This window comes from Aegilops tauschii, chromosome 5 (assembly GCF_002575655.3).
Source record: "Aegilops tauschii subsp. strangulata cultivar AL8/78 chromosome 5, Aet v6.0, whole genome shotgun sequence".
Lineage (NCBI taxonomy): Eukaryota > Viridiplantae > Streptophyta > Magnoliopsida > Poales > Poaceae > Aegilops > Aegilops tauschii.
In genome coordinates this window covers 260,664,597-260,687,714 of record NC_053039.3, presented here as the reverse complement: position 1 = coordinate 260,687,714, position 23,118 = coordinate 260,664,597, and the positions used below count along the sequence as shown (strand labels likewise).

Here is a 23,118-nt window from a genome sequence, read left to right as displayed (position 1 = left end):
AGTCCCGATCCTAACTCGTAAAGCATGGCACACTGAACTATCGAGTAGTCATCAGATTTAGCTTGCCAGACGTTCATAACATCCGGAGTTGCTCCTGCAGCAGGCCTTGCACCTAGCGGTGCTTCAAGGACATAATTCTTCTATGCAGCAATGAGCATAATCCTCAAGTTACAGACCCAGTCCGTGTAGTTGCTACCATCATCTTTCAACTTAGCTTTCTCTAGGAACGCATTAAAATTCAAGGGAATGGTAGCACGGGCCATTGATCTACAACATAGATATGCAAAAACTATTTAAGTTCAATTAATCATATTACTAAAGAACTCCCACTTAGATAAACCATGTCCGATCATCACATGAGATGGAGTAGTTTTCAATGGTGAACATCTCTATGTTGATCATATCTACTATGTGATTCACGTTCGACCTTTCGGTCTCAGTGTTCCAAGGCCATGTCTGTACATGCTAGGCTCGTCAAGTTTAACCCGAGTATTCTGCATGTGCAAAATTGTCTTGCACCCGTTGTATGTGAACGTAGAGCTTATTACACCCGATCATCACATGGTGTCTCGGCACGATGAACTGTCGCAACGGTGCATACTCAGGGAGAACACTTATACCTTGAAATTTAGTGAGGGATCATCTTATAATGCTACCGCCGTACTAAGCAAAATAAGATGCATAAAAGATAAACATCACATGCAATCAAAATATGTGACATGATATGGCCATCATCATCTTGTGCCTTTGATCTCCATCTCCAAAGCACCGTCATGATCTCCATCGTCACCGGCTTGACACCTTGATCTCCATCGTAACGTCGTTGTCGTCTCGCCAACTATTGCTTCTACAACTATCGCTACCGCATAGTGATAAAGTAAAGCAATTACATGGTGATTGCATTTCATACAATAAAGCAACAACCATAAGGCTCGTGCCAGTTCTCGATAACTTTTACAAAACATGATCATCTCATACAATAACATGTATCACATAATGTCTTGACCATATCACATCACAACATGCCCTGCAAAAACAAGTTAGACGTCCTCTACTTTGTTGTTGCAAGTTTTACGTGGCTGCTACGGGCTTCTAGCAAGAACCGTTCTTACCTACGCATGAAAATCACAATGATTTTTCATCAAGTGTGCTGTTTTAATCTTCAACAAGGACCGGCCATAGTCAAATTAGATTCAACTAAAGTTGGAGAAACAAACACCCGCAACCACCTTTATGCAAAACAAGTTGCATGTCTGTCGGTGGAACCGGTCTCATGAACGTGGTCATGTAAGGTTGGTCCGGGCCGCTTCATCCAACAATACCGCCGAATCAAAATAAGACGTTGGTGGTAAGCAGTATGACTATTATCGCCCATAACTCTTTGTGTTCTACTCGTGCATATCATCTACGCATAGACCTAGCCCGGATGCCACTGTTGGGGAACGTAGCATGCAATTTCAAAAAAATTCCTACAATCACGCAAGATCTATCTAGGAAATGCATAGCAATGAGAGGGGGAGAGTGTGTCCACGTACCCTCGTAGACCAAAAGCGGAAGCGTTAGTTTAACACGGTTGATGTAGTTGAACGTCTTCACAATCCAACCGATCAAGTACCGAACATACGGTGCCTCCGAGTTCAGCACATGTTCAGCTCGATGACGTCCCTCAAACTCTTGATCCAGCAGAGGGTCGAGGGAGAGTTTCGTCAGCACGACGGCGTGGTGACGGTGATGGTGATGTGATCCGCGCAGGGCTTCGCCTAAGCACTACGACGCTATGACCGGAGTAGTAAACTGTGGAGGGGGGCACCGCACACGGCTAAGAACAATTGATGTGCTATGGGGTGCCCCCCTGCCCCCGTATATAAAGGAGGAGGGGAGGAGGCCGACCACAAGGGGCGCGCCATAGGGGGGAAACCGACTAGGACTCCCAAACCTAGTCGGCCCCCCTTTCCTTTCTTTCTGAGGGTGAAAGGGGAAGAAGAGGGAGAGGGAGAGGGAAAGGGGGCCGCGCCCCCTCCTCCTTGTCCTATTCGGACTCCCTTGGAGGGGGGCGCACGCCACCCCTTGCGGTCTCCCTTCTCTCTCCCCTATGGCCCATGTAGGCCCAATACTTCCCCGGGGGGTTCCGGTAACCCCTCGGTACTCCGAAAAATAGCCGAACCACTCTGAAACCATTCCGGTGTCCGAATACCATCTTCCAATATATCAATCTTTACCTCTCGACCATTTCGAGACTCCCCGTCATGTCCGTGATCTCATCCGGGACTCCGAACAATCTTCGGTCACCAAAACACATAACTCATAATACAAATCATCATCGAACGTTAACCGTGCGGACCCTACGGGTTCGAGAACTATGTAGACTTGACCGAGACACATCTCTGGTCAATAACCAACACTGGAACCTGGATGCTCATATTGGTTCCTACATATTCCACGAAGATCTTTATCGGTCAAACCGCAATGACAACATACGTTATTCCCTTTGTCATCGGTATGTTACTTGTCCGAGATTCGATCGTCGGTATCCTCATACCTAGTTCAATCTCTTTACCGGCAAGTCTCTTTACTCGTTCCGTAATGCATCATCCTGCAATTAACTCATTAGTCACATTGTTTGCAAGGCTTATCGTGATGTGCATTACCGAGAGGGCCCAGAGATACCTCTCCGATACTCGGAGTGACAAATCCTAATCTCGATCTATGCCAACCCAACAAACACCTTCGGAGACACCTGTAGAGCATCTTTATAATCACCCAGTTATGTTGTGACGTTTGATAGCACACAAGGTGTTCCTCTGGTATTCGGGAGTTGCATAATCTCATAGTCAAAGGAATATGTATAAGTCATGAAGAAAGCAATAGCAATAAAACTTAACGATCATTATGCTAAGCTAACAGATGGGTCTTGTCCATCACATCATTCTCCTAATGATGTGATCTCGTTCATCAAATGACAACACATGTCAATGGTCAGGAAACTTAACCATCTTTGATTAACGAGCTAGTCAAGTAGAGGCATACTAGGGACACTTTGTTTTGTCTATGTATTCACACATGTATCAAGTTTTCGGTTAATATAATTCCAGCATGAATAGTAAACATTTATCATGATATAAGGAAATATAAATAACAACTTTATTATTGCCTCTAGGTCATATTTCCTTCAGAGGGTACGTGTGACGTGTTCGTGTGTCAACACCACCTAATATACCAGTGATGTGCGCCTGACTAATTAATCAGAACTAACATCTCCTTGTGTAAATAGTTGGTGCTTTGGAAATGTGCATGGTCACAAACTCTACTCTGATGGTAAAATGTTGGTAGAAAAATGTAAAACGGTAATACTACCAAATTATGATGACAGATCCAGTGACACTACTTTCACCTATTACCAATAAAATATGGACGAAGACTCTTTGTCTACCTACCGTAGCCCGAGCAGCATATACGCATGTTTCTTTCCAGCTCAGACCCAGGCCTAGCTCACATGAAGTTAGCTAGGGGATCTAAGCGCGAGTACTTTATATAATACTCAAGTGGGAAGTGATAACCAATATGTTGGTCCAGTCAGTCATCTCGTGCTGTCCATGTAGCCAGCCAGCTTTAGCTTCAAGAAGTAATGTTCACAAAGGAGTACCCTAGGAAATTTGGAATTAGATACTAGAAGTACACGCCTAATGGTTCTTGCATGTCGGTCCAACGTACATGGCTGGTACAGCAATAATGAACAGAACACTTTTTTTCTGGCTCAAGGAAAAACTAGCGTGCTGCATAGAACTCATTTATAAGAAAAACAACATGCTTTTGCATCTATTTTTCAGTTGCGTTTGCAACATTTGCTAGATAAAGTGTTTGTTATTGTCGTAAATAGAAACACTTCTGCTTCGGTACACACCCCTAAGCACAAAGATGGCTCAGATCAGCCGATACCTTTTCATAAGAAAGGGCATGATTGTCATATTTACGTATACGTGGTACATGAACGGTCACCCTCCCGCACTGGGCCGGCCCATTCATGCTTTTGAAAACACCTACTTAAAATTGTTATTTTGGTATTCCAAAAAATATTTCAAATTTCTGGACAGGTTTAATAATAATAATAATAAAGTTCAAAAAGAAAAAAAATGAATTAACGAAAAATAGAAGAAAAACGCTTAGGCCTTGGCCCAACGAGGCGACGACACTCTTAGCAGTTTTTGATGGCATGGGTATTTTATTTATAATTTATGTAGAATTTATTAAAACAAGAATATTTGTTTTTTTGATTTTTTTGGAAAACTAACATTTTATGATTTTTTAACAAGTTATTAAAAGTGCGAGCATTTTTAGGAAAACAAAAAATAAACAAAAAAATGAAATGGAAACAAAATACAAACCAGAAAAAGAAGAAAGACACATCTTTTCTGGAAAAGTATTTGATAATCTAAAAACATATTCATGATTTTGATAAATAGTTCCTGGGTTGAAAAACTTCACGGGTTATGCAAAAAATGTAAATGAACTAAAAATGTTCACCAGAGTATTAGCGAAAAAAATGAAAAAAGAGTGTGGATTTGAAAAAAAATTAAATTTTAAAAAACGTGAAGTTGAAAAAGCTTCACAAAATTTGAAAAAGTTTTAGATTTTTTGGAAAATTCATGCATTTGAACAAAATCAAAAAAGGAAAAAAATGTAAAGAAGAAATAGAAAAATAAAAAACAAAATAAAAATAAAAATAAAAGAATATAAAACCAAAAAAGAAGAAACTAGACTAAGAAGATGCACACCAAGAAGATAAAAGAAGTAATTAGACACAACAAGTTAGTTGTCCCAGATGGTTATAAGGGGTGAAAGTAAACTAGAAGGTTGGGAGTTTGAATCCTACCTCTTGCACCTATTTTTTGAAGGTTAAAAAAGAAAAAAATGGGCCAGGCCTAGGACGGAGGGGGTGACGGGGGCTATGTACACGTGGTGTACCAAAGCAAAGCTCAGGTAGAAAAGTTACACGGTGTAATCATTTATTTTTTGTCTCGCGGCTATGTTTCTTCTCGGGCAAAGTTATTTTAAAAGAACTCAATGTGCGCAACATCTTGGCCCGCATCGATGAGTTAGAGGTAAAGAAGGATAATAAGTGTGAAGCACACGGCAACAAGATGGTATCGAGTCAAGTAACAACCTCTTTTCGGGTGTATGTGGTAGCATATGAAATGAATACAATGGCTTCAAGCACATTCATATAACATTGATCTAGCATAGTTTCGCATAATCATGGAAAACGGCGATGATACTATATCACGCATAAGTAATCGGATGTTCTTGCACCTAGTTGTGCGCTCGCCTAAACACCCGTGAGTCATGACATTCCAATGCATCAAATAATATGGAATGATTTACTATATTTGTCTATCGTAATCATTACATAAGGTATTCACATGCAAATAATGATTTGACCAGCCGCGACTTGCAAGGACAACAAAATATTGTAATGATGTAGGGACATAAGTGTCAATCAAATACAGGGACATGGATACAAAAACATGTGTATATACACCGTGATGCCAAAAAGTGAAAAGAAACAAATGTACATACATTGTGAGCATGAAAGATGACATATATTACTAGAAAGACTTGTTGGACGGCTGATCCGTCGTATCAACCAAATTATGTCTTTGGCGGGGGGTCGGTAGACCTATACTAACCAATTGCTTCCATTTTGGTCCAGAGTCCTTAACACTATTCAGTATGACTTGTATCATGAACTCGTGTCCTTATTTCCCAACAAGGCGATGCCTGAAATATGAGCTCTTAAATTTATACTATAAATGGGGTGTTGGTGCTTGCGATCGTCCATCTCACCCCCCCCCCTCTCTCCCTACATGTCATCTTGTATGAGACCGTTAGCCTTAATTTGTTATAATATTAAAAAAACACCGATTGCTATAATAAAGGACACTACATTGCACACGTTTGAGATAATTAATTTTGAGGTGATTGTAGCTACTTCTTGTACATAAAAAACAAAGGGAGATGACAACATTTATTTTTGTCGAGGACGATAAGATGATGTCTAAGGAATATCAAAGGTAGAAATTTAACTTACCCGTTGTTTGGATTGTGGGTAATCCACCCAAGACCGAAACAAATAGGGGAAGCGTGATGTCAAGGTCTATAGCGTAGACGTGATATTGAAATTGGGCCATGACGCCATCTGTCTTCGCCAAGTAGTTCATATATGATATGAAGAAGGAGCCGGGAAGATGATCACCATGCTTAAGGAATACATTCTGCATCAGTTGACTCGCCTAGTGAAAAGATAAACAAAGACGCTCACCTTAGAACATAGCCATGAACATCAACAATGTAGTTTTAGAGGTAACATAGATGTGCAAATAGTGAAAGTGTCTCGACCGAGACATATGCTCCTTGTACGAACAAAAAAGAAAAATCAAACAAATAGAATATTTTTTTTTTGTGTGTGAACGAACATTTTGTAGTGATCTACATTGTAAAAACTTTTGAGATGGCATTCATGGTGGATTGTCAAAAACAAGAAAACAACATTAGTACTCAAGAATTGCTTTCAAAAATAGCTTATTTAGCATCATTTTTCCACCCAGCGCATTAAGAATATTTTCTCCATGAAACTTTGCACAGGTGAGACACCCATCAATGTTTGTTGGTTTTTTTCTTGAATATAAAACAATAATATCCATTTTACTTTACTATTCGTACGGGGGCATGTGCACTGGGAGCCAAAAATCAATAGAGAGGCGGAAAACACCACTCTAGATGTGTTACACGCATGAGACCAAGAAGACACATGAGAAGGTGGGAACTGAATGATGCCAATATATGCGTATTGGACATCGAGGAGGGATGAAATCATGAAACTAGCAGAACACATCAACAATTTTCATGACATGAAAACCAAACCTGTTATACTGATCGCCGGCAAAAAAAATAAAAACACGCTATGATTAGTAGTCTTTAATTATGATGCTTCACAGTAATGCACGGGACACTTAGACCTTTTGTAGTGAGAATATCATAGCAAGTATCATGCAACCCCATGCAATACCAACTAGGCATACCGCTGAATTATCACAGTATTTGATGTGGGAAAAGAGAATATCATAGCGTGATACCATACCATATAAAATGAAGTGTTAATATGAGTCGTGTAAAATAATACTAGGCCATATAAGATACTAACCTATGATACTATGCATCATGGAGGTAACTTGTGATATTTCCTTTGTTTTTTATTTAAAATATTAAATTCGTTTTGAGTTAAATTTATAAATTTTAACCAAATTTATATTAAAAGATATCAACATATATAACATCAAATACATACAACATGAAAGTATATTCAATGATGAACCTAACGCCATTGATTTGATATTTTAAGATTTGGATTTTTTAATAAACTTGATGAAACTTCATAAAGTTTGACTTAGAACAAAGTCAACAAACATAATATGCAGAGTAAAAAGAAACAGAAGGAGCACTACACACTACAAAAGGTTTTATTTAGCGTTGATTGTTCTATAATAATAGGGCGATGCACGAACTACAAGCTCTTAAATGTTGATTAACTGATATCTATTTTTTGACAGGAGATCTAAAAGCATATTAATTCTAAATTCTTTCGCACTTTTGGTAGTAGTAATTAGATACTCAAACAAACATGCTGTACTTGCTAAAGAAAAGCTAAGCTTAGCGTGCACCGCTGTCATTATGGAGACGCTGGAGGGCTAATGTGCAAAAAGACTTCCAACAGACACCCCACTACTAAAAATTCCATCCATCTTCTCTGCCCCGTTGGTTCCTCCTCGCCCTGTCCTCAGATCAGATCCGATCTCTCGCTCGCTCGCTCGCACCGGCCGGGCGAGACGACGCACGACTCCCCTCCCCTCCGACTGTGTCCTCTCGCCACCGCCGTCTGCCGCCATGGCGGCGGCCAACGCCCCCATCGCCATGCGCGAGGCCCTCACGGTAACACGCGCGCGCATCATGCTGTCCGCTTCCGCCCCCCCTTTCGGGGGTCAGATCAGATCTCCCGGCAGGGGCCGGAGCTTGCGGCCGACCGACTCGACTGACTGACTGACTGACTGACTGACTCGTCGTCATGGCGTTGTTGCTTGCAGCTGACGAGCCTGGGGATCGCGCCGCAGTTCATCACCTTCACCCACGTCACCATGGAGTCGGACAGGTACATCTGCGTCCGGGAGACCTCGCCGCAGAATAGCGTCGTCATCATCGACATGGCCATGCCCAGCCAGCCCCTCCGCAGGCCCATTACCGCCGACTCCGCGCTCATGAACCCCAACACCAGGATCCTCGCGCTCAAAGGTAGATCTCGCCGACCCCTTGCCTCTGGGATCTCGTTTTCATACTTGCTGCTGCTTCCATCCTAGTCCGCCGTGGGATCTGTCAGAGTTGGGCGGTGATCTCATCCTGTAGCTCCGTACTTAGTACAATGTGCAAATGGTGCAGTGGCTATTAATTTGCATAGAAACCTGCGATCAAGTTTCAGCTGGGGATCTGTTAGCTTAGAGTGGCGATTGGCAATTATTTCCACACTTACAATGACAAATAGCACAGTATCTCAGTGATGAATACGCTTGTCATTATTTGCATATATAGATAATTCCGTTATGATATCATGCCCATGTCAGAAAGACAGCCTGGTGATCTAATATCTTAAGATTGTCGTTGAATTGCGATGAATACATATGTTCTAGACTTCGAAAAATGAATGATCCCATGAAAGGTCACATACATCCTTTCTAGCTTGTGCTGATGTCTACTGACATCCTACACTTTAAATGCATGTGATAGCTGCTTATTGGTTGTGCATTGAGTTCAGAGTTTCCATGGATTGCATGGCGTCTATTTTGCCTATACTGTAACCATGACCATGACTTAGATTCCTTATAGTTGAGCTTAGCTTGGACTTTGGGTAGGTCACCGTAAGAGTTAATATATGGACCTGTGCGAGCCATTGTACGCTGTTGTTCTCATTTGAATCAATGACTTCTCCACGAATTGGATCTGCCTGTATTGTCTACGGCCTACTTTTGTCAAGGAAAATGCTACCTTTGTTTTGAGGGAAAACTGTAGGGTAGGATCCGGCAGTATGCATGTTGTTTAACAACTAAAACGAAATATGCACAAGATATGCACGTGGAGGAATATGCAAATTCTTCCTGAATCAGAATTGTCTACTTGCAGAATCAGAATTGTCTATCTTAAATTTGATAATTTTTTTACGATGCTGTCTACATGCAAATACAATAGTGATATCAGTTCTGCAAATAAACAGATAGCTGAGAAGTGATGTTCTTGCAGAATCAGAATTGTCTATCTTAAATCGTATAAAGTTGAAATGACTGGTCCATGCATCGATAGCATAGAGTTTGTCTGGCTGCTACATAGCTGCTTGTGTTTTTTTTGTGTGTAGAAAATGCATATTCATACTTAAGCAGTACCGTATATTTACTTTGATCTATGTATTTAAGGAGTTTACGAATAGACATGATAACATTCCACCTAATTATTTTTGCAGCTCAAATACCTGGAACCACGCAGGATCACCTGCAAATCTTTAATATTGAAGCTAAAACTAAAATCAAGTCGCACCAGATGCCTGAGCAGGTAAATGTTTTAAATTATTTTCAAGTGTTCTTGTTCCTTTTGTTTAAATGCTACTCCCTCCGTCTCGTAATATAGGAGCGTTTTTGACACTACACTTGTGTAAAAAATGTTCTTATATTATGGGACGGAGGTAGTAATATGTAATCTTACTCGATACATTATCTTGCATATCTCCTCTTCTACAATTGCAGGTTGTGTTTTGGAAATGGATCACCCCAAAGTTGCTGGGTTTAGTAACACAGGCATCAGTGTATCACTGGTCAATTGAAGGTTACTCCTCTTGACAAATCATAGTTATTGTCGGTTTAAGTGCTTCCAGCTTTGCATGATTTGGTGCTACGAATACAAAACCAAGATAATCATCGCTTGCTTTTGTTGGGATGCAGGAGATTCTGAGCCCATTAAGATGTTCGATAGGACAGCTAATTTGGCTAATAATCAGATTATCAACTATCGGTGTGATCCAGCGGAGAAGTGGCTCGTGCTTATTGGAATTGCACCTGGTGCTCCAGAGGTATGCTTAACAGGCATTCTTGATATGTGTCATCGTAACGTAGTGCACTTCTGTGTTCAGAATTGAACGCAATATAAAGACCACAATTGCTTTTGCCTCTCTTGCTGACATTTCTATCTCGATGATTTTTGACCCCTCTTGGTGTGTAAGAATATAACTTATAATTGTCCAAAATTCGAAGCAAATTTACAACAGTGAGCCAGCAAGCAGTTGTTGTAGGCACTTATTAAACGATATACTTTGTCATATGTGCTTCTCATATTGATGAGCTTTCCTTTTCACCTATCAGAGGCCACAGCTGGTAAAGGGAAATATGCAACTTTTTTCTGTGGATCAGCAGCGTAGTCAAGCACTTGAAGCCCATGCTGCTTCTTTTGCAACATTCAAGGTACTGTTGAGTTATTTAGTGCTGCTTATATAATTGTTTATCGTCTAGTGTTTAACAACTGTGCTTGGTTTTCCTAACCAGGTTCCTGGCAACGAGAACCCATCCACCCTCATCTGTTTTGCTTCTAAGGCATCTAATGCTGGAACACTTACTTCTAAGTTGCATATTATTGAACTGGGCGCCCAGCCAGGTTTGTGTTTAGAACCCTGAAGTTCTACTTTTCAGTATTTTTGTTTTTGCATTCAAATTCAAATTCTTAGTAGAGCAAACTTGTCTACCGCATGGCCATTAGAATTTTGCTTTTATTTTGTTTAGATTCGTTCCTCTGTTCTTACTTTCGTTGTCGGTTCATTTCATGCAGGGAAACCTGGCTTTTCCAAGAAACAAGCCGATCTCTTCTTCCCACCAGATTTCCAGGATGATTTTCCTGTAGCCATGCAGGTATTATTTTAAGTCCCACAGGATGTATACCCTATATTAGCTACCACATAGATATAATTCGTTTTATCTTCTTTTGGTTACAGATCTCTCAAAAGTATGGCCTTGTCTATGTAATTACGAAGCTTGGGCTGCTGTTTGTATATGACTTGGAAACTGCTGCGGCAGTTTATAGAAATAGAATCAGTCCAGACCCCATATTCTTGACTGCAGAGTCTTCAACAACCGGTGGATTTTATGCCATTAACAGAAGAGGGCAGGTTTTGCATGCCACAGTTAACGATGCAACTGTTGTTCCTTTTGTCAGTGGTCAAGTATGTTGTTTTACTTTCTTTGATCCCTTGGCCATGTGTATGTTAGTTAATCCTTTTAAAGTTTTAATACATTCTGGTGCATGCAGTTAAACAACCTTGAACTTGCCGTGAATCTTGCCAAAAGAGCCAATCTCCCTGGGGCGGAGAACTTGGTAAGCTCCGCAGCTAATTTTCTTCTGTGTATGATGATTTATATTTTGTGGCACCTGCTCTTTTTACCTATGCTTGTATTTTTGCATAATTAGTTAGTACAAGTTTTGTTCGTGAGTAGTTCCTTGCTAAATTGTTGAGCTATTTGTTGCTAATTTCTTCGTATTCCATTGGAAATTGTGTAGGTGACATGTTTCAGTCTACTACATTTAGCACTTGCATTCTTGCTGAATGAGCACTTAAGTCTTTTCAAGCTGTTTACGTAATCACTTAGCACACTTCTCATTCATAGTTGGAAATTTCATGTTTGCTCGTTTAATTATTTTGGCAGTCGTCACTAACTGTTCCCTAGATGGCACTAATCTTTTTCCGCCTATACCTTGTTACAGTAACTGTTTTGTCTTAGTGGCAATGGAGTGCTGATTGTTTTCTCTGTGAGTACTTATTGGTTGGTACTGGAGTGCTTACACTTGCAGTTAACTAGTCATGTAGTTGAGTTCTATGCTCACTGTAGAGTTTGAGATGTTTATCTTATCCTTCATGCCACATTTTGATGTGTAGATACTAAGTTTTGAAGTTTCTGAATTGCAGGTTGTGCAAAGATTCCAGGAACTGTTCGCACAGACAAAATACAAGGAAGCAGCAGAGTTGGCTGCAGAGTCCCCGCAGGGTCTTCTACGAACTCCCGAGACTGTTGCCAAATTCCAGGTCCCTTTCTTTTCATGCTGCCTATGAAGCTCTTAATGCTTATTTCCTTTCTGCTGCTCAGTTGCCACCATTGTATTCCTTCTTAACGAGCCAGCCATTCTTCATACTGAACTGTGTGACTTATAAAGTGTGCTTACCGTATAAATTTTCATCAAAAGGATTATTAAAATCAGGGCTTTGCTAATTTTTTTACAACGCCAAACTCTTGGTAGTTATCTTTTCCTGGAAGTATTATTGGGTTAGGACTAGAAATGTACACCTACAAAGACTTATTATCTTCTTTCACATATACAGTTAATCTGCTTATAGTGTTAACATCTCTATTCCTTATTTGAAGGTATTATTTGTTAAGCGAAACACAACGGCCAAAAAGTTTCTTCTTATTTTAGATGTTACCCTTGTATAATCTGCTTTAATTGTAGGTTCTTCTGCTTGGCTCATTCTGTTTTTGTGCTTCACATGCAGAGTGTTCCTGTTCAAGCTGGACAAACACCTCCACTGTTGCAGTACTTTGGCACATTGCTTACTCGAGGGAAGCTCAATGCTTATGAATCCCTTGAGTTATCTCGACTTGTTGTCAATCAGAACAAGAAGAACCTTTTGGAAAATTGGTTGGCGGAAGACAAGTTGGAGTGCAGTGAAGAGCTTGGAGATCTTGTAAAGGTAAAATTGTGTTCTGCCATGTTTCGTGATTGCATAGAGCCATTAGATATAGCCGTGCTTCCATTAATTTTGTTCACTATTGTGTCCGGAATGTTCACTCAGTGGTATGTTATTGCAGACGGTAGACAATGATCTTGCGCTAAAAATATACATAAAGGCTAGGGCAACCCCGAAAGTCGTCGCCGCTTTTGCTGAGAGGAGGGAGTTTGACAAGATCCTTATATACTCAAAGCAGGTATAGTGCTTTGGTACTGTTAAATCTTGTTTTCAGTTGTTATACCTGTGTTCAGTTTGGACATTAACTGTTGACCTAACACTCTTGCTATTCCAGGTTGGATACACTCCGGACTACCTCTTCCTCCTCCAGACCATCTTACGTACGGATCCACAGGTAATAGTTTGTTTAAGAACTGTGCCAGGGTGAAATATTTTATACTTGATTGTGTGGTTCTTTGATCTGCATAAATCGCCTAACTGTATATCCTGTGTGTTCCTGGTCAGGGAGCTGTCAACTTTGCTCTCATGATGTCACAAATGGAGGGGGGTTGCCCGCTGGATTATAATACCATAACTGATCTCTTCCTTCAGGTAGCCTTTCTGTTCACATAAATGCTTATTATGCTTTGTTGATTTGTAATATTCTTTTCGCACTTTTTACTATGAATTTTGGCTGTAATTCTTTGCCTTATGCATCTTTTGTTGACAGAGAAATATGATACGAGAAGCAACAGCTTTTCTGTTGGATGTTCTCAAACCAAATTTGGAAGAGCATGCTTTTCTTCAAACCAAGGTTAGCATTTACGTTTTTTGAATATAGATGGCTACCATACATGTTTCATTCATTACTCAGTAGCTTCTGTCTGAATCCATTCTAGGTTTTGGAGATCAACTTGGTAACTTACCCAAATGTTGCCGATGCCATCCTTGCTAATGGTATGTTCAGTCACTACGATCGCCCTCGTATTGCTCAGCTGTGTGAAAAGGCTGGCTTGTACTTGCGGGCTCTCCAGGTGAGTATTTTTGCACGGATTCAGTTTGGGTTGATTCTCTTTGGCTCGCTATCTAATTATTCTTATACTGCAATGCAGCACTACGCAGAGTTACCTGATATCAAGCGTGTTATCGTGAATACCCATGCTATTGAGCCGCAGGTTTGTTCTCTTCAGTTATAATTGGCCAGCAGTCTATTTTTTTTCTGGTCCACTGACTACTTTCTTGCACAGGCACTCGTTGAGTTCTTTGGAACCCTTTCTAAAGAATGGGCACTGGAATGCATGAAGGACCTTTTACTGGTCAACCTGAGAGGAAATCTTCAAATTGTTGTGCAGGTAACCTGCACAGTTACCTTCTCTTTCTCGTTGCTGCTCCCCCCACCCCCTCCCCCCTCTCTTTGTTCTAATTATCAAATTCATCTGTAGGCCGCCAAGGAATACTGTGAGCAGCTTGGAGTTGACGCTTGTATTAAACTGTTCGAACAATTTAAATCATACGAGGGGCTCTACTTCTTCCTAGGGTCCTATTTGAGCTCAAGGTACTTATGCCTGATGTAACTTGGTATGTTCTGTTTGCCCTTTTCTTACTGCGTCACACTTTAATATTTGACTTAATCACATGGAACAGTGAGGATCCAGATATCCATTTCAAATATATAGAATCAGCTGCAAGGACTGGACAGATTAAAGAAGTTGAGCGAGTCACAAGAGAGTCTAACTTTTACGATGCTGAGAAGACAAAGAACTTTCTGATGGAAGCAAAACTACCTGATGCCCGTCCACTCATAAATGTCTGCGATCGCTTTGGTTTTGTTCCAGATCTTACTCACTATCTGTACACAAACAATATGCTCCGGTACATCGAAGGCTATGTACAGAAGGTATATAACTCTCATGAATTTAGTTTTATTTGAGTATCATTCTTCTAATATGTCGAGTATATGAATGGCTATTTACCCTTTTCTCTGTATTGTAGGTGAACCCTGGAAATGCTCCGTTGGTAGTGGGGCAGTTACTTGATGACGAGTGCCCGGAAGATTTCATTAAGGGTTTGATTTTGTCTGTTCGATCTCTTCTTCCTGTCGAGCCGCTGGTTGATGAATGCGAGAAGAGGTTTGATTCTTAGCTCTTATCCTGTACACACATGCGCACCTGCCTTTTCTTTTGGTCTTATTTGTTTACTATTTTTAACCAGGAACCGTCTACGTTTACTGACACAATTCCTGGAGCACTTAGTGAGTGAGGGTAGCCAAGATGTGCATGTCCACAATGCTCTTGGGAAAATTATCATTGACAGCAACAACAATCCTGAGCATTTCCTTACTACCAACCCGTTCTATGACTCCCGTGTGGTGGGTAAATACTGTGAAAAGAGGGATCCTACTCTTGCTGTTGTTGCTTACAGACGTGGACAGTGCGATGAAGAACTTATCAATGTTACCAACAAAAACTCGCTGTTCAAGCTGCAAGCTAGGTATATAAATAGTTTTTTGTCCTTCTGATGCCATGTTGATGTTCTGAATCTTTATATCCATTGGGTGTCTCTGCTTACATGCTCAAATCATGTGATTTGAATTTTCAGGTATGTGGTTGAAAGAATGGACGGTGATCTGTGGGATAAAGTTCTACAGCCTGATAATGAATATAGAAGGCAGTTCATTGACCAAGTGGTTTCTACTGCATTGCCCGAAAGCAAGAGTCCTGAGCAAGTTTCTGCTGCTGTTAAGGCTTTCATGACAGCTGACCTCCCTCATGAACTGATTGAACTTCTTGAGAAGATTGTCCTTCAGAATTCCGCGTTCAGTGGAAACTTCAATCTTCAGAATCTGCTCATCTTGACAGCCATCAAGGCAGACTCATCTAGGGTCATGGACTATGTTAACAGACTAGACAACTTTGATGGTCCTGCCGTTGGAGAAGTAGCAGTTGAAGCGCAACTTTATGAGGAGGCTTTTGCCATATTCAAGAAGTTCAACTTAAATGTGCAGGCTGTCGATGTTCTGTTGGATAACATCCGAAGCATAGAAAGGGCAGAAGAGTTTGCATTCCGTGTTGAAGAAGATGCTGTCTGGAGCCAGGTTGCCAAGGCCCAGTTGCGTGAAGGTCTAGTCAGCGAAGCAATCGAGTCCTTCATTCGTGCAGATGATGTGACACATTTCCTTGATGTCATCCGTGCTGCTGAGGAAGCCAATGTATACCATGATTTGGTCAAGTACTTGCTGATGGTAAGGCAAAAGGCAAGGGAGCCCAAAGTCGACAGCGAACTCATCTTTGCATATGCTAAGATTGATAGACTCAGTGACATTGAAGAGTTTATTCTGATGCCGAATGTTGCCAATCTCCAAAATGTTGGCGACCGTCTGTATGACGAAGAGCTCTACGAAGCTGCAAAGATCATCTATGCCTTCATCTCAAACTGGGCTAAGCTGGCTGTCACCTTGGTCAAGCTGAAGCAGTTCCAAGGAGCTGTAGATGCTGCTCGCAAGGCTAACAGCGCTAAAACATGGAAGGAGGTCTGCTTTGCTTGTGTTGACGCTGAGGAGTTCCGTCTAGCACAAATCTGTGGTCTCAACATTATCATTCAGGTATATAAGCAGGGACATCCTTTTGAGCTTAATATATGTTCCTTTCCGAGGACCTTTTTCATCTCATCCTTTCTGACATGCCTTCTTTTTTGTTTAGGTTGATGACTTGGAGGAAGTGAGTGAATACTACCAGAACAGAGGTTGTTTCAGTGAACTTATTTCCCTCATGGAGAGTGGTCTTGGACTTGAGCGGGCACACATGGGCATCTTTACTGAATTGGGAGTTCTCTATGCTAGATACCGCCCTGAGAAGCTCATGGAACACATCAAACTCTTCTCCACCCGTCTCAACATTCCTAAGCTTATCCGTGCTTGTGATGAACAACAGCACTGGAAAGAGCTTACATACCTATACATTCAATATGATGAATTTGACAATGCTGCTACCACTATCATGAACCATTCTCCAGATGCATGGGATCACATGCAATTTAAGGATGTTTGCGTTAAAGTTGCAAATGTTGAGATTTATTACAAGGCAGTGCATTTCTATTTGCAAGAGCACCCTGATCTCATCAATGATCTTCTCAATGTGCTTGCACTTCGTTTGGATCATACCAGAGTTGTAGATATAATGCGCAAGGTTTGTACCTAATTGAAGATTTTGGTGTCTTAGATTATATACCATGCTAAAACTTTGAACTGTTCTGTTATTTTTATGCAGGCTGGTCAGTTGCATCTTGTGAAACCGTACATGGTTGCAGTTCAGAGCAACAATGTCTCTGCTGTCAATGAAGCTTTGAATGAGCTTTATGTCGAAGAGGAGGATTACGAGAGGCTCCGTGAATCTGTTGACATGCATGATAACTTTGATCAGATAGGTCTTGCCCAGAAAGTAAGAGAACTAGACAAATATGAATACTTGTTGATGTTATTACTGTTTTTATAACCAGTGCCTGCTCTTGTTGACCAGCTTGAGAAGCATGAGTTGCTTGAGATGAGAAGGATTGCTGCCTACATTTACAAGAAGGCTGGCAGATGGAAGCAATCTATTGCCCTATCGAAGAAAGACAACATGTACAAGGATTGCATGGAGACATGCTCACAGTCTGGTGACCGTGAGCTGTCAGAGGACTTGCTTGTCTATTTCATCGAACAGGTCTGAATTCTATGCGAATTGAGTTATGCCTTTTCTTGTGCTGGTTTAGCAGTGTGAATTTTCTATTGTAATTTTTGAACTTTAGTCCTCTGGCATGGAATCTGCCTCCAGTGTCTGTTGGCAGCACGTGATATTGCTTTTCTTACCACTAAAGATGTCTGGTTTTCTTGCAGGGAAAGAAAGAATGTTTTGCTTCTTGCCTCTTCATTTGCTACGACTTGATTCGTGCGGATGTTGCTCTTGAGCTTGCATGGACGAATAACATGCTGGATTTCGCATTTCCCTATCTATTACAGGTATACATCTTTCCATGTGAATGTTTGGAATTGGAAATGTCCACCTATTTATTATTTGGCTATAATGGTGTTGTTGCTGTCCATGCAGTTCATCCGTGAGTACACAAACAAGGTAGATGATTTGGTGAAGGACAGGATAGAATCGCAGAAGGAAGAAAAAGCTAAAGAGAACGAAGAGAAAGAACTAGTTGCGCAGCAGGTAATCTTGAAGTTCCCCCCTTCGGTTTGGTTGAACGACCTATTATTATTCATCCTTAAGCAGCCATCATGACAAGCTGCGTTCTGTTTGGCAGAACATGTACGCTCAATTGCTTCCTCTGGCCTTGCCTGCTCCGCCCGGCATGATGGGCGGTCCACCTCCGATGGGCGGAATGGGCATGCCGCCGATGGGCGGGATGGGTATGCCTCCGATGGGTCCTGGTCCAATGCCAGCATACGGGATGCCTCCAATGGGAAGCTACTGAGTCAACCAACCTCTGTTGTATGAATTTGAAGAGTACAGATGATGTGAAGTATTTCAGTTGACGCAGAGGGAGGGAGAGAATCATGAATATCTATCCCGGAGAGGTATCCTCCAAGGTGTATATCTGCGTCATTGGTTGTTCCAGTTGATATTCTTTTGGTACCAGGACAATTTTGGCAAGCGAAATCTCTAGCCGAGTTTGAGTTAATTACAGGATTGCTATATTATATATATTATATTACGGTCGGATAGGATGAGCAGCAGCATGACTGGTTAGGCCCCTGGTACCATTTGTATAGGTGTTATATTGAAAGTTTGTAGACATTCTGCATGTACAACTCGTCGGTGTTGGTGTTGCTGCCAGCCATAAACACATCAAATACTGTCTGTATGTTGTTAATTACCGGTTTCGATCTCTTGTCCAGTGCTTAGATTTTTTTTGTAATTGAATGAACGTTTTTGTTGTACTTCTGAATTGCTGATGTGTCTATAGTTTTTTCCATGCATCGTACTAGCAGTGCTCAAGTCCGACAGAATGTACAACTGACTCTACTCCGCTCCTTGATGGTTGTTTTGTGAATGGTCATGCTCCACGCGAACCAGAAGTTCCGCGAAACTACTCGTCAATTTCATATTCATGGAGATGGGTGCTGACGGTAGGCGCGTGGGTCCAGTAACGTTCATTCTAGTCCATTCAAGACGTCTGAAAAAAATATCAAGAATGTCCATCCTGGAAGGACCCAATCCATTCAAGTATTCAAGAAGGGACCACTCCAGAATGGTCTAGAATGTGCATCCAGTTGCAACTAAAAGCCGGCGGCTATAACAGTTGGAGGCTGCCGGTTTCTGCTTTTACCGCTTGGTTTTCGTCCAGTTCCTGTTTGTTTGCACCAGCTGCGTGCGTTGACAAGCATCTGTCACCTTTAGTCAGCCCATCTACTTGCTCGTGAGCCTTTGTTTGTCACCCAACAACATGTCTCGATGCATGCTTCTCTTGGTTAAGCCCGGTCAGTTACCCATAATTCTCCTGTTCTGTTGCTCCTCTACTCGACATTCGTCAAGGTAGCAAGAAGAGTTGACTCTGTGTCCTGTCGTCGGCAATTACAGGTCAAACTACGGCGAAGGACGACTGCCCATATGGAAACCAGTGGGTTCCTTCTCCCTTCTTGCACATCAAGGCGCCCTTTCCCTTGTTTTCTTTACATAGGGATATCACTTTTTAGAACGAAGGCTCCAGAAGAGCCCGGCTTTGAATTAACAAAGCCATCAACCGGCCAGGATTACAAACTCGAAACCAATACAAGAAAGCGAAAAAAACCGACAAGATACAGAGGCGCTGGACAACAGCACACAAGCCTCACACATACCCAGCTAAAGGATCGAACAAGGAGACACGCAGCTCGGGTATGTGTAGGTCCTCAATCGCATACAAATCACCAGGGAGAAGGAGAATGTCAGCACAGGAGCAGCATTACGGACGGCGAGGAAGGGCACGCCGTCGCCAAATCACCAGCGGCCCCGGATTGCCATGTCCTCCCAGCTCCACTGTCAAAGAAGACCCCTGTCTCCTCGCCTGGCTCGAAGGCGCCGAACCGTTGACAGTGTAGCAGTTCACCCTAGAACCTGGGAGGAAAGACACCGGCAGGCTGCATTTGGAAAGGAACCTAGCTCACCCGACTAGCCACGAAATGATCTCAAGGAGCAGAGCACCACCCAACACCCACGGACTGGACACGGATGAGGAAGAGCTGCCGGAACGGAACGGACGGAGGAGCAGTAGCATAGTGTCCCTGTAGGCGTTGAGCCGCTGACGAACTCGCCGCCGACAAAGAAGACCAGCTACTGCCGCCGCTGCACACCCACCACATCGCCGAGGAGCCCACTGCCCACCTAGCTCCCAAAAACGGCGCCTTCAGGAAGGACGCGACGCCGAGGGCGGCGCCGCCGCCCAACAGAGTTGAGGTTTTCACCCGGGAGACTAGAGGGATGGGGGGCGACGGATCTGACCTGAACGGCGCCTCCAGGGAGGGGAACGGTGCCACGAGCGTCGCCGCCGCCAAGACCGACGAGGCCGGCCTGGAATTTCTCCCGGTCTGCGAATCCTCGCCTCCACCACCCCCACGACGCAAGATCCGGCGGCCCGCAAAGAAGCCGGGCAGATCTGGCCGGGGCGGAGCTCTCAAAACAGGGGGGCAGGGGTGGCCAGATCTGGCGCCACCGCGAGCCACCAGGGCTCCCGTCCACCGGGGCACCTGCCATCCACACGGCCAGGATCGCCGGACCACGCCCGCGCCACCGCCTGCCGCCGGGCCGGTGACGCCCCTCTGACCAGGGCCGCCGCCCTAGGGAACACGGCCCCCCGCAGCAGAGGCAGGGGCGCCAGGGCCCCGCCGCCACCTTCCTCGGCGACACCCCGGGCTTGCCCGGCGGCGGCCTCAGGCGGCGGCGAGGAGGAGGGGAGAAGAAAGGGGAGGCGGCGGAGCTAGGGTTTGGGGCCCCCGAGTCGCCCTAGCAGGGGCGACGCGAGGGGAGGGAGGGTTTGCCTAGTTCCTGCATCTCTGACTCTGTTCCTCCATAGGGATATCACTTGGAAAGGTCCCCGCTGAATCTACTTTCCTTCAGCTTTGCTAGGAGTAATTGTCTCAAATCTTTGAAAGCACCACCTAAGGTTTCACACTTATAACTAAGCCAAGGTCGTAAAAAAGGAATCGAGAGCTCAAACTTTTCTCTCTCTAGGCCGGATAAAACGGTAGGCACTCAGATGGTCTTTTCACGAGATTTCTTTTATGAGAAATTCAAGGTAGCAACGTGTATGCATGTGATTTTGCCTATATAGAAAGAGCACACACATGCACTCAGAAATCTTACACATCATGCCGACATCATCATATTAATTGCTAAATGGGCATTTGAGAAATGTTATACGACCTCCATCCTGATTTATTAGCCCGCTTCGTATTTTGTGCTAAATTTTGACTATAGATTTAACTAACAAAATGTCGGTGCATGTCACAATAAATTATATCGTTGGGTTCATATTTGAACATAGTTCCAATGATATTATTTTTTAAACATGCATTAATATTTTATTAGTTAAATCTAAGGTTAAAGTTTGGCACAAAATACGAAAGAGACTAATAAACCAGGACGGAGGTAGTATCTCGCAAACCATTAGTTCGATTAGCGACCTTTCTTTCACCGCTGGGTTCTCCTCCATGAGGGCTTTGAAGCAACATCTCACGTTGACATGTTTCAGTAATTTCTTTTGTCGGCGCCAGTTGCCAGATTATGTCATCATATATTACCATTTTTAAGTGTGAACGTTTGTCACATAGTTTGTGTATAGTTACGGCAATAGTTGTTATCAATAAGTAATAGCATGGTAAGTAGTCATAGTACTGTGGCAAATACCGACAAAAAAGTAATCAAATCATGTTGACACGGGATTTAGTTTCAAAGATCTCACCGTGATGAAGGTAATGATGAAATGTTTGAGAGATAAACTTTTGAAAATTCAAACATTAAATCATTGTTGATGCAAAGGAGAGAAGGAAGTGGGTCGCCGCATGAAGGCCAACATGTGGCGCCAATATCCTTTATTATTTATGTAAAACATAATGTCAACAGAGGGTTTACCATTTGCTTAAAATAATCACAAACAAGATTCTTATCAATAAACTACAGGTCAAATAGGAAGAGGTATGCGCTTATTTACAACATGACACCGTCAACTTCTCTTCATCATCATCAAAACTGAAAAGAAAAAGAAGAAAACTTGAAATTTAAGCATCACACCCAAGCCCCAACATACAATTGAAACGTCCATCATATGAAACTGCAATCACATGTCAAAAAAAAAAAAACGAATGAAATGAAACCAACCACCCCTTACAAATTGGCCATCATCATGACCCTGAACTCGTCGAAGGAGAGGACGCCGTCGCCGTTGAGGTCGAACCTGCAGATCATGGCCCTGCACTCCTCCAGCCCCATCTTCTCGGACCCCAGCAGCTTGCCCAGCATCCGCCTCAGGCTCGCCGGCGTGATCCTGGCGCCCTCCTCGCCGGCTCCCGTCGCGTACATCGCGAACGCCTCCCTCAGGCACCGCCGCCTCACCTCCTCCTCCTCGTCGTCGCCTCCGGCCGCTCCGCCGTCGTCTCCAGCGGCGCCGAGCCCGAGCCGGGAGAACTCCTCCTGGTCCAGCAGCCCGTCGCCGTCGGCGTCCACCGTGGCCAGGATCGCCGCGGCCTCCTCCTCGGACACCTCCTCGCCCAGCGCCGCCGTCATGGAGCCGCGCAGCTCGGCGGCCGACACCTTTCCGTCGCCGTCCTTGTCGAAGGCGGCGAACACCGACGACGCCTGCGCCACGGCCTCGGCCACCATCCGTGAACGCTCAATCTTGCTTGCTGCTGGCTTCTCTGTAACCTCTAGTACGTGTTTTGCTGGTGAAGTGCTTGCAATCTCACGTGGATTATTGCCTTGATGGTTGATGGGCATGGTGTGCCGCGTGGGTGTTGGTGCTATATATACTGGTACGGTCTCCGTACGGGTAAAATGGCCGGTTCCATGACCGTGGCGACGCGTCAGCAACGCTATCAGGCTCCATGAGCGTAGCCGCGTAGGGTTATGATCACCAGCTTTCTGCGTCTGCTGCGATGCATCGTGCGTCCTTCATTCCCAGAGCATTAATTAATTAATTAATTAATTAGTAAGCGTCGCAACTAAGCTTTAGTAAGAAATGATTATTCTTGCATTACTTGACTTTGAGGGAATATTTCACGTCAAACATTGGTATCGGATTTCTTCATTTCTGCCATACCATACCATAGATCTGGATTTTTCAAGATAATTTTTTCATGGTAT

General features: G+C 43.1%; 2 protein-coding genes across 3 annotated transcripts; one reads left to right on the top strand and one right to left on the bottom strand.

Moving 5' to 3' along the window:
* Nucleotides 1-7,777: 7,777 nt before the first annotated feature.
* On the top strand, nucleotides 7,778-18,673 carry LOC109769579 (clathrin heavy chain 1). 2 transcript variants are annotated; one of them, XM_020328308.4, is made up of 30 exons: nucleotides 7,778-7,983; nucleotides 8,136-8,340; nucleotides 9,557-9,645; nucleotides 9,837-9,915; nucleotides 10,032-10,159; nucleotides 10,449-10,547; nucleotides 10,629-10,737; nucleotides 10,909-10,988; nucleotides 11,072-11,299; nucleotides 11,386-11,451; nucleotides 12,041-12,157; nucleotides 12,623-12,820; nucleotides 12,939-13,055; nucleotides 13,152-13,211; nucleotides 13,322-13,408; nucleotides 13,527-13,610; nucleotides 13,696-13,830; nucleotides 13,909-13,971; nucleotides 14,044-14,148; nucleotides 14,239-14,351; nucleotides 14,441-14,693; nucleotides 14,789-14,925; nucleotides 15,008-15,286; nucleotides 15,395-16,397; nucleotides 16,495-16,980; nucleotides 17,062-17,232; nucleotides 17,311-17,496; nucleotides 17,670-17,792; nucleotides 17,881-17,991; nucleotides 18,086-18,673. In XM_020328308.4, the coding sequence occupies exons 1-30, from the start codon at nucleotides 7,939-7,941 to the stop codon at nucleotides 18,254-18,256; spliced, it is 5,127 nt and encodes a 1,708-aa protein (XP_020183897.1). In that variant the 5' UTR covers nucleotides 7,778-7,938; the 3' UTR covers nucleotides 18,257-18,673. The 2 variants fall into 2 exon arrangements, with proteins under 2 accessions (XP_020183897.1, XP_020183896.1); XM_020328307.4 differs by having other exon boundaries at nucleotides 13,696-13,971.
* Nucleotides 18,674-21,822: 3,149 nt separating this feature from the next.
* LOC109769616 (probable calcium-binding protein CML25/26) lies at nucleotides 21,823-22,752 on the bottom strand. The gene has a single exon (XM_045228135.2). It carries the CDS (start codon nucleotides 22,750-22,752, stop codon nucleotides 22,144-22,146), a length of 609 nt encoding a protein of 202 aa, XP_045084070.2. The 3' UTR covers nucleotides 21,823-22,143.
* Between the last annotated feature and the right edge of the window lie 366 nt (nucleotides 22,753-23,118).